General features: G+C 29.6%; 1 protein-coding gene across 2 annotated transcripts; it reads left to right on the plus strand.

The window, feature by feature from the left end:
* Positions 1-4,307: 4,307 nt before the first annotated feature.
* LOC114393761 (probable E3 ubiquitin-protein ligase RHG1A) lies at positions 4,308-10,299 on the plus strand. 2 transcript variants are annotated; one of them, XM_028355193.1, is made up of 6 exons: positions 4,308-4,640; positions 6,678-7,833; positions 7,932-7,982; positions 8,056-8,154; positions 8,495-8,659; positions 9,650-10,299. In XM_028355193.1, the coding sequence occupies exons 2-6, from the start codon at positions 6,700-6,702 to the stop codon at positions 9,797-9,799; spliced, it is 1,599 nt and encodes a 532-aa protein (XP_028210994.1). In that variant the 5' UTR covers positions 4,308-4,640; positions 6,678-6,699; the 3' UTR covers positions 9,800-10,299. The 2 variants fall into 2 exon arrangements, with proteins under 2 accessions (XP_028210994.1, XP_028210993.1); XM_028355192.1 differs by having other exon boundaries at positions 4,309-4,466.
* Positions 10,300-11,305: the final 1,006 nt, after the last annotated feature.

The following is an 11,305-nucleotide window of genomic DNA, read 5'->3' on the forward strand; positions in this document are numbered from 1 at the left end:
AATATATTTCCTCTTCAGCTTACAAAATATCATATCGTCAATATAATTTACATAAACTTACACATATACATATATCCTTTCTTGAGGATATGTCAAGTTCCAATCTATTATATAATCAATTTTAGTAAAAAATTGTTTTTTATTTTATTATTATATTTATTGTTTTATTAAATTATTAATTTGACAAATCTTTGATTAAAATTAGAGACTTCTTATCATGATAGAAATTATGATAATGAGAAATAAATATTTGATAATTTTAATCTAAATTATTTTTTATTGTAAGATTATTGTGAATAAGACATCAATAATCTAGATAGATCAATATATATATATATATATATATATAATGATTTTTATTGGATAAAAATTAATAGATATCATTTATTAAATTACATATATCTTAGGACACTAGTTGAATAAATATTAGATATGGTTAAATACTTGTAGAATTAATAATTAATAAAAAATGAATCCATCAATTTTTGGTAATGAGTTTGCGCTCTATGATATAATGAAAACTTGGGTCAGTACAATGGGATGAAAAGAAGAAAAAAGTTTCATAAGCCATTTATTGATTAAATATAATATGCTAATTTTTTTACATTAATATTATACTTTAAAGTTAAACCTGAGCGGTGGTAAATGATGAAAGGAAATATTACATTATTCTTCTATTGATTCTTAAGGTAAAAAATGATACTTCTTGTTATTCAAATGTTAAGGAGTGTTGTTAGATGTCTATCCTGATTAATAAATTAATTATGATTAATTTATTATCAATTTAGTATTGAACTTATGGAGTCATACACAAACAAGTGTTTCAATCTTTGTAAAAAAAATAATTTATTTGATAATTAAATTGAAGAATTTAATTTAATCAAATAAATATTTTAGTGAAATATTATTATATCTTTTGCTAGCACAAATAATATAATTAATATAAACAAAAAGTATTATTTTATAATTGTGGAAGTTTCTTTCAAAGTAAGAATAATATTTTATTGTTACATGTCAGGATCAATCACGTGATTAGTTATGTTAATTAATCATGTGATTATTTGAGAATTATTTGTCTTGTGTCAATAAAAGCTTCTTAAATATGAGAGATAATTTTTATCTTCAAATATATAGATAAAAAGATAAAATTATTTTAAATAAAACCTCTCATTTTTTGTTTGAAAAGATCTAAATTCATATCTCTTTAACATTATAATTACAAACATCCACATCCGAATAAAGAAGATCAGACACAAATGATAAAAAAGTTCAAGACTTATTTCTAAACTTGAAAAGTAAAAAAATGTTTTATTCTTTAGAATTACACTCATCATAAAATTGATAGTTGATACACAAATATTAATGTGGATCTATAAAATTTTCACATTATTAAAAGAAAATTTTTGTTGGTTTAAGAACGCACGTGCATTTGGATATACAAATTTTTTTGTATTTATTATTTTTGTAGTATATTTTAAATGTAGATTATAATTTTGTATTGAAAGTATCGGAAACACTCTTATTTAACTATCATCCTTCGCATATAATTCATAAATTATTAAATCACATTTTACGTTGATGACTTGTTTTTAAGTGGTCTTATTTTTTTCTCTTTCTTTTTTTAGTAGATAAAACATAAGTGGTCTAAGTTATACGCACTCGTCAAATATTTTATGTAAAAGAAAAGGAAAAATCAATTATCAACCCCGTGATAAGTACTAGTACGAGGACGATGGAGAACAGGTGACAGTTGAAAAAAGTGATTTTGTGGTAAAATGTTGAGGCTCAGTTCTTGCCAAAATTGCCTCTGTTTTCTTTTATTTTTACGCACCACAAACACAGCTAAAAAAAAATGAACCTCAAATTAGTTATTCATTTAAGGTACACTCCCCAGACTCAATCCAAATCATCACGTTTCTTCGTGGATGAGCTTCTTTTAATATAAAATTACCTTCTTTTTTATTTTTATTTTTTTCATGAGCATGATATTTATAATTCAATATGATAGAACGAGTAAAAATATTATCAAAACTTATTCATATTTACAAGATTTTAATTGGTATCTGTTGTCAATGTAAAAAAAATTCATATTGTAAATAATCACAATTCATATTATTTCTGACAGTAGTTATGATAATATTTTTTTTAAAGATATATCATTTTATAAAACAATAGACAGAAAATCATGAGAAAATTCAAGATTAAAGAAAAAAAAAATCCACTCCGATTTGCCTTACATGGACCAGCACCCAGAACCTTACACGTGACACAAACACAAATGGATGAATTTATTACTAAAATAATTGATTGCAACAAATATAAAATTTATTACACAAATGAATCTCTGAAAGATGAAAATATAAAATTTAATTTTTGTGTAAAAAATGCAACAAATATAAATTTATAATGATTGCGACAAAATTTTGGGAGACCTATATCACACTTGCAAGTGTATGTTTTTGTTATATAATTGTTAAGCTCCATCAACGATCGAAACATGTATAAAATATTATCAATGGAAGTGAATTTTTATTGTTTTGACGAATTCTTCTTACTTTTTTTTAACTGCAAAAAAATAAAATAAAATCAATCATGTAGTTGTTAACTCTTGAATAAATGCTATCAACACAGAAAAAAATAATTTCTATAAAATAATAAGAAAATTATTGTTTCTGTTTAATCAAACACTATTTATTTAATTTTTTTATATAAATTTTTCATAATAAAATATGAATGTCTATTAATATATGTAATGATATCTGATCATTTAAAAAATCATAACCTTAAAAAAAATCATTCCAAATGAGATGAGTGTTTTTTACAAACTAAAAGTGTCATTGCAATTGTAATTTTTCTTAAAAATTATTCATGGATCTAATTTAACTATAATGTTTTACAATAAGTATTTTTTTTTACTTGAACCTTTCATCAAGCATAAGAATATAAAAAAATTATTTAGGAGTTTATAAAATGAATATTCTTTTTTCTTTTAGACTCAATTTAATTTACAAGTTTGTTAAAAAAATTGTCGCAATCATTATAAATTTTTCCAAATTATAATAATTAGTAACAATCTACTAAAATTTGGATATATTTATCGTATTTTTTTACACTTTTGGGGACTAAATTTTGTATTTTTCATCTTTCATTGACACATTTTTCGGTAAGGTGGGAAGACGAAAAGTCAAAAAAATATTATATTAATATGTCCCTATAGTGACAATTAGAGATGACCACATTAATAATCATTTCAATGACAAATTAGTCCTTCTGTGTCACGTAAGCTATTTTAATAACGGTGATAGACGGAAGTTAACGGATATATTTGTTGTACTTTTTATACTTTAGAGGACTAAATTTTGTATTTTTATCTTTCAGGGACACATTTGTTAGCGAATTATACATATATAGACAAAAGTGACTATTTATCCTAAGATTTAAGAGTTTATTAATGATATACAATATAATTTTATACTATTATTTCCTCATATATTATTATTATAAAAATCAATGAAGTTATCATATATAATAATGTATGATTATAATGGAATGCAAAGCGCATAACCTTTTTTCATCAATTAATAAGAATTTATACTTTTTATTTTGGTAATCAACTAATAAGAAATTATTTTACAAAATATATCGTTCAATTCAAATATAAGTAAAATTTAATTATTTTGATCTTATTAAATGATATTTTTTAAAATATCATTCAATTAATTATGATTATAATTTTAATGATTCCTTTTTATTCTTAATATCAAATTCTAATAATTTAAAGGATTGATGTAATAGTGTAAGATCTCGTCCGTGTTCATATGAGTAAAAACATATGTAGTAAGGAAACTCGTGTTCGATGTCCAGTGTACATAATTTCTTTAAGCCAATGATAATCATGTATTATGAGTGGGATTAATCTTTCACTCAAACAAAAAAAATATATCAAATTATAATGAAAAACATTTTAAGAAAATAATATTTTTTAAATGTCATGAGAAGAATTAAATAATATTAATTAATTTTCTTAATTATGATGTAACTTGGTTAAATTTACTTATGGTCTTATAGTATACTCCATGGAGGCAGTAGTTGTTATAAAACTTAGCATTATTATCTTATGCAGCCTTTATTGTGATTGAATATATCATCTTATGCAGCATTTATTGTGATTGAATATATCCCTAAACATATCATTTATTCTCAAACACTTAATTTTTAATTAATTAATAAAATTATTTAGTTGCTGCCTTTTTTGTTAGCTTTGGAAAAGATAGTGATTAAAGAAATGTTGTCTGCCTCAGCATTGGATCATTCACACACGTTTTGCACTTTTTCCTCTCTCTCTCTCTCTCTAAAATACTTCTTTTCTTTCTCTCAGACTCTGAAACTCTTTTTCTCTCTCTGTTTCTAAGGCCAAAGAAGAACAACACCTTCACCGCCACCTAAACTAACAACAGCAGCATAAGGTGTGAAGCTATTGAATTCACTTAAAAATTCTCAATTTTTTCCTTCGTGTTCTCTCTTCCTCAATCCTTCTTTTTACACGAAGTTCGGGTAATCATCATCGAACCGAATTGAAACCGTGAATAATATATTGGTTTCTCGTGGCGGTGATCATCGTTGTACCCAGAAATTGAAAAGTGTGTTATTGAAAATATCTGATTCAGTTTTAGTTTTTTTTCCTTTTCTTATTATTTTTTTCATCGTTGTTGTTGCTCAAGTTCATGGGAGCGTTTTTTTTTTTTTTTTTTTTTTTGTGTTTTGAGCTAAGAATTTTTTCTGAAAAGGGTTTGCTTGTTTAGGTTTTTTTAATTTTTATTTTATATTTTTATTGTTTCTTTTGCGTCACGGTATGGTTGTTGTGGTGAGCTTATTTTCAGAGCTGAAATAACGGGAACGAGGGTCTTTTTATTTTTATTTTAATTTATTATTTTACTTTTATTTTATTTTTTGGTGATTGTTGTTCGGTGCGGTGAAGCTGTGTCCTTCGTAAACGAAACGACACCCTCTTCTTGGGGGTGAAATTATGGGCCATTTAGTTATCAATTTTATTTAAAAAAACATTTTTTTTATTGAGGATTTTCATCTCATAACTGAGTTTGTTAGTTTGATTCTTCTATGATCAATTCATCAAGTTGCTTTGCAGTTTGGTTCATGGTGTTTTCTGGTGATCAACACTAATCATGTATTTGTTTCTTTTTTTTTTTACCTGTTTTGAATTGTTCCTTTCAGCTGAATATTTTTATTAATGATTGAAGTTTTGAGGTCCCTTGAGAGTACTAGCACCCCAATTAAATGGTGTTATCAGCTTATAATGATAATAACTTGTGTAAATATGGCTATGGTTGAATTATGTAAATATGTAATTAAGCTGCTTATACATGTTGGTAGAGTTTGTCTCATGACCAAAAGGGAATTGAGTGGTCTGTTCTGTTCTTGGTGCCACCCTTTTAGTAGAACCAAAACTAACCATGCTTTTTAATCTTGTGTCCTGTTTTGTTATTTTTTCTAAATACACCGAACCGAACATGAAACAAAATCCATATAGTTATGCTTTGTTCTGTTCTAACATATGACATGTCTATCTAATGATACCATTTTAAGATTGAATGGTATCTTGTTGGTTCTGAGAAGTTGAACAAGGAGTTCCTTGTTGGTGAATGATAATATTACATGAATGTTGCTAGAGTCCAGTAGTTTACTTTTCTTCTTTTGTGTTGTATATAGAACAAAGTCTTTGGTAAGTTTTCCTTGGAGATGAGAGACAATGTATAGATACTTAAGCACACTGTCATGGTTGTAGATACTAGGAAGCCATTGTAGTGAGTCTTCCAGTAGCCAAAGTAGGCGTAACTTTGTAGGTTTGTGCTTGAAGCTCTAGAAGATGTTTGCATGGTTGGTATCAAGCTGCTTGGAAGATTCAATAAATCAATTTAGCTTCTTACTAGAAGTATTGATTGTTTGGTGAAGGCTTGTTGCTGATTTTCTTAAATTTTTTATCATGGGTTTAGAGTGTTTTATTTATCATGTGGGATTAACTGCATGTATTTCTTTATTGACTGTTTTCTAGCTGTTATAAATTATAAATATAATAACTATTTAATACAAGTGCTTTGGTATAGCTCAAAATCCCTAAGTCTGATTGAACATGCAAAATTTTATACAACTGGCTTAGCTTGTTCATGCAATGTGCTTTAAAAATGAAGATTATTGTGTATGCTTGATGTAATAGCTTTTTTCCAATTCAAATCATGAAGATTTCAAATAAGGAATTATTATGAAAAAAATATAGTTATTATACATGACAAGTTTGGATGATTTCTAGATATGCCATTTAATTTATAAAGCTTATTCAAAATCATAAAAAGAGGGAAATTCCTACTTTCTTGATTGTATTCCAAATTCCAAACTTCAAATTTATGCTGTGCAAGTAGGGCTGCTAGTCTTGGGGAGTTTGTTAAGTTGCAACTTGATTATGCTTATAAATTACTATTGAGAATCATGTAAAACTATTTTCACATACATTCTATATTCTGCTTTTGACAATCTTGAAGATTGTATATTATTTTATGCTTACCAGTTACTGCTATTTCCATCCTCAAGATTTTCTCTAATTTCATGCCCATGTATAGTTTTTGATTATCTGATTACTACTATGTCATGTCATTGTGTTGCAGATTTGAAGGTAATAAACAATTGATGGATGAGTATTCTCGTAAAAGAGGTGTAGATGGGATGGTATTCCCTAGAAAGGGGATGGGCCATGTATTTAGAGATACTGCTAATACTAGAGATCGAAATGGTCAAATTTGTAGTCGATTGGGTTGCAGTAGCAGAGCCAATCTTCCCAAAGTTGCTCACGTCAGATCTTCTGAAAAAGGTAAATCTTTGAGGCCTTCATTTCAGTCCTCTTCAAGTAGCAAGGATGCAATTGGAAGTTCCTCTAGAACTACTAGTTACCCAGCAAAACGACTTATAGAACCTCGGAAAACATTATCCTCTCAGTTTGAGGCACATTCATCTGAAACTAGTAGTGTACAGGACGGACCAGAATTTTCAGTGCCCATCCCTCCAACAGAAGAAATTCGGAGAGGGCCTCTAGTTGAAGGAGAAAGTACAGAGTCTAGTAATGCAATATTGATGGAAGTAGGAAGTTCCAGTGCAGTATCAAATACTAGATCTCAAAGAGCTGGATTGCGTGCGCAAGAAATTAAAAGCACTGGTGCAGTGAGGCGGGCTGTTTCCAGCAGGTATGGGTTGAGAAACCTCAAATGCAACTCTATATCTGACGTCGTCCCAGCTGGTTGTTCACCGTTGGATTCAAGCCTTAATAGAAGGAAGGATACAATAAAAAAGGGAAACTGTGAAGGGGGAAATAGTTCCACTGTTAGGGGGAAAAATATCACTGGGTCTTCACTGGAAGGACGGAATTCTGGCTCCAGAAATGGCATATCTATATCCGATTCAAGAAGATCTAGAAATGTTCCTTCTCACCGGAGCACCAGCGTGGCATCAGTAAGAACTCAAAGATCAATTAGTGGTCAAGCCAGGGGAAGGTTTTGTAGCCAAGGAAACGAAAACCCTGTGGCAAGCAGTGATTCCCCTCTTAACATTCCCCTTTCACCTCATTCTGGTGATCTTGATGCTCCTGGCTTTTCATATCATACTTCTATGGAGACTCCTCTAAGTGGCTCAAGCTCTTATGGTAGACCAGGCAATAGCAGTGAGCAGTTAAGTGGTGTTATGCCTGCATCTCCTGCAGAAGATGACAACACTCATTCTCTAATAAATAGGGATAGCTTTCGACATTACAACATGGGTGGTATTGCAGAGGTGATTTTCAGTTTGAACATAGGAGAGGAGAACATATTTAATATCATGGTCTTTGACGAGAGAGCTTAAAATAAAGTACTATATTTTATTGTATGTAGGTGTTATTGGCACTTGAGAGGATTGAACAAGATGCAGAGCTAACCCATGAGGTAATTCTTGACTAAAAGTTAACTCAACCTAGCTGGCCAGTTATATGACAACTTTCATCTTGTATCTTTGCAGCAAATTCTTTTGTTGGAGGCCAACTTGTTCCTCAGTGGATTAAACTTTTATGATCACCACAGAGACATGCGGTTGGATATTGATAACATGTCCTATGAGGTATTTTAATGTCAATATGTCAGAAGGCTCCACAAATCAGTTTCTTATTTCCTTTTCTTTCATCAAATTTAGAATGTTTTGTGCTTTGTGGGGGCTGTATGATACAACAGTTTTGGATAAAAATATTCTTTAGAACGCATACTTCTAAAAGTAATATTGGGGGATTAGAATGCTACTCTAATTGATGTTTATAGGTAGTATGTTAATTGTAACTGTGTAGAGGGAGGTGGCTTTGGGAAGGGACTACTATCCTAAATGATGTAGCATGGTTGGTATTAAAAGTCTTTAAGTTTTTTTTTTCTTGTGTTATCTTAGCTCCAAAGTTTCTGATTGACGACAGGAACTTTTAGCTCTAGAAGAGAGAATGGGAACTGTGAGCACCGCTCTGCCGGAGGAAGCACTTGCAGAATGTCTGAAAAGAAGTAAATATCAGTCTGCACCTTTAGATGATGCAGATGAGAGTTGTAATGAGGATAAGGATGATATCAAATGCTGCATTTGCCAGGTGTTTATATAACATTTGTTTAAACTTATGCAAGGATGATGCTCACATGGCAAATGGGTGTCATTATACATCATCATGCTTTAAATGCATCTGCTTGTGTTACTAGGATTCAACTTAACAAATTATAATTTGTATCTGCATATCTGGTTCGGGAGAAACTAAATGGTCTGTTGACGAAGGGACAGTCATTTTCAGTGTCAAGCTTATTATTCATAGCACTGTAAAGGCTCCATTAGTATCTAGCTATACTATGGTCCTGTTTGGATAAATATTTCATTAAGTACTTATAGCAGAAGAAAATATCACGCTTCTCTTACAAGTTAAAATTAGCTTATGCATTAGCCAATATATTGAAGTTTTCTCATTTTAACTTTGTCAAAAGCTTATTTTAACTTATGCATAAACTAATTTATTTAACTTATAGGATGAGAAATTCAATTCATTTTACAGTCTAATTTCTTCTTATCCAAGCAGGGCTTAAAATATTTTAAACTAACGCCAGTTATTTTAGTTATTTCATGTATAATAAGTCTCCAACATTTCCACAAATAGAAAAATTCCAGGACTAGCCACTAATGCTTTCAGACTCGTGTAATTATCACTAATGTTATTCCTGCATTTAATTTCCATATCAAATAATTAGCACTATATACAATTATCTCTTTTATCTTTTTCATACACATACTTTTCAAAAATATTCATAAAAAAACAAAGGGGGCACAACAAATGTTATCCGACTTTGGACATAGCAAAAACATTTTCCTTTCTACATCTAATTTATACTCTTAAGCCTTACACCTTCCTCTCTAATAGAAAGAATAGGCATTGGGAGTGTTCCTCTTTTCTTTTCTCAAAAGAGGAATATGTAGAGGTTTTTAGTGTAGATTTCTACTATAATAATATGATTGGTTGACAGTGTAAATAAAACAAACTGTTGTTTTATACTTTTATTACAAGATCTGATTTGGATACATTTGCTTTAATATGCAGGAGGAATATGTTGTTGGAGATGAAGTTGGGGATCTGCAATGTGAACATAGATTTCATGTGGTTTGCATACAGGAGTGGATGCGGCTTAAGAACTGGTGCCCTGTTTGTAAAGTATCTGCAGCACTGTCCAATTCATTTTTACCTCATTGATTGCATTGTTCCTTTTCTTTTACTTTTCATTTTGTACAAAATACAGATACAGATGCTCCTCACCTCATCTTATTGATCCATATGTACATACATAGCCAATGTCTCCATCCATAAAAACTAATAACCTAAGCCACCGGCTTGATGGACACTGGAACTTGCTATCCTGCGCATGAAAATAGTCCCATCTTTTTGTTTTGTTTTTGTTTTTGTTTTTTTTGTTTTTATCGGCAAGTATTAGTTAGTTTTAGTCCCATCTAAGTACATCTTTTTCTTTCTTTCCTTTTCTTTTATTGAAAAGAAATTGAAAGAGAAGAAATGATAGATGATGTATATATAAAAGCATTGATACCTTGGAAGTTATTAGCTCGTTGACTTGAATGTTCTTGTAATGGTTGGTTAAATAGGTACGATACGAGCTAATTATGCCCTGGGTTGGGGAAGTAATCAATAGCGTTTAGATGAATGGTTGTAAACTTAATTTAAATGTTTTTTATGTTGCAGAATTGGTTTTGGATAAATTTGAGTTCCAATTAAAAGCAAATTATGCTAGGAAAGTTTCATTTGAAAAGTACTAAATGTAATAATACTTAATCTGATACTTCTAACTAACTATTAACAACTAACTAACAAACTACTACGTTTTTTTTTTTTTGTATAATCTAAGATTTTATTATTCTGATAATAGCATAGCATAAGGAAAATGAATGCTCTATTCAAGCCTAATCATTACTTGAGCACCAAGTGCAATGCAACTTACTAGTAACACAAGTAAAACAATGCAAATTGAAAGTAGGGCACAATTGAGATGCACTTTGTACTGTTGCACTCGGAGAATCATCAGAGAGATCGACAAAGATGTACCTATACGATTTTATTTTATTTTTTGTATTTTTCTCATTTCTAAATAATAGAGTGACTCTATTCTATTTTATTTGATTCATCCTTTTTGGAGAAACAAAAATGTCTCCTTTTAAAATTCATAGATCGTGTTTTATTTTAGTTTTAAAATGAGTTAAACATAAAATAAAGCCCATATATTATGTTGTGTCTTGATATAACTCGTTTACAAAACACTACCCTAGTCTCTACATAAATTACTAATGAGTTAGTTATTCAGTAAAAATGTTTATCGTGTGATTAATGGACTAATGCGTGTTTTCTAACAAAAAATGTTGTTAACCAATAATCATAAATTATTAGTAATCAATGATCACTTACAACGATTCAGCTGCTTCTGAACAGTATTTTTTCCGACTTTACAAGAAGTTTACACATTTCAATTAATTCAGGCAATCAATGGATTCAATACATTCCATTAACAACCCTGGACTGAGGGTCTTTAACACTTCCCAACAGAAGTTAAAAGATTAGATAAAAAGAAGAGCTATTTACATAACTTTATTGGTTTCTGCAGTTACTTGCCAAAACTAGTTCTGGTATTACATGCAATTTTTCCAAGGTCTTGGCTCACTATTATGTCATTTGTCACAAAGCCACCTTGAATAT

The sequence above is a fragment of the Glycine soja genome, chromosome 17 (genome assembly GCF_004193775.1).
Source record: "Glycine soja cultivar W05 chromosome 17, ASM419377v2, whole genome shotgun sequence".
Classification (NCBI taxonomy): Eukaryota; Viridiplantae; Streptophyta; class Magnoliopsida; order Fabales; family Fabaceae; genus Glycine; species Glycine soja.

Excerpts from the sequence above, each read along its gene's own strand:
- LOC114393761 (XM_028355193.1), top strand. The coding sequence starts at position 6,700 with ATGGATGAGTATTCTCGTAAAAGAGGTGTAGATGGGATGGTATTCCCT. Across the intron at positions 7,983-8,055 it reads ATGCAGAGCTAACCCATGAG|CAAATTCTTTTGTTGGAGGC; the intron begins GTAATTCTTGAC and ends GTATCTTTGCAG. Across the intron at positions 8,660-9,649 it reads TCAAATGCTGCATTTGCCAG|GAGGAATATGTTGTTGGAGA; the intron begins GTGTTTATATAA and ends TTTAATATGCAG.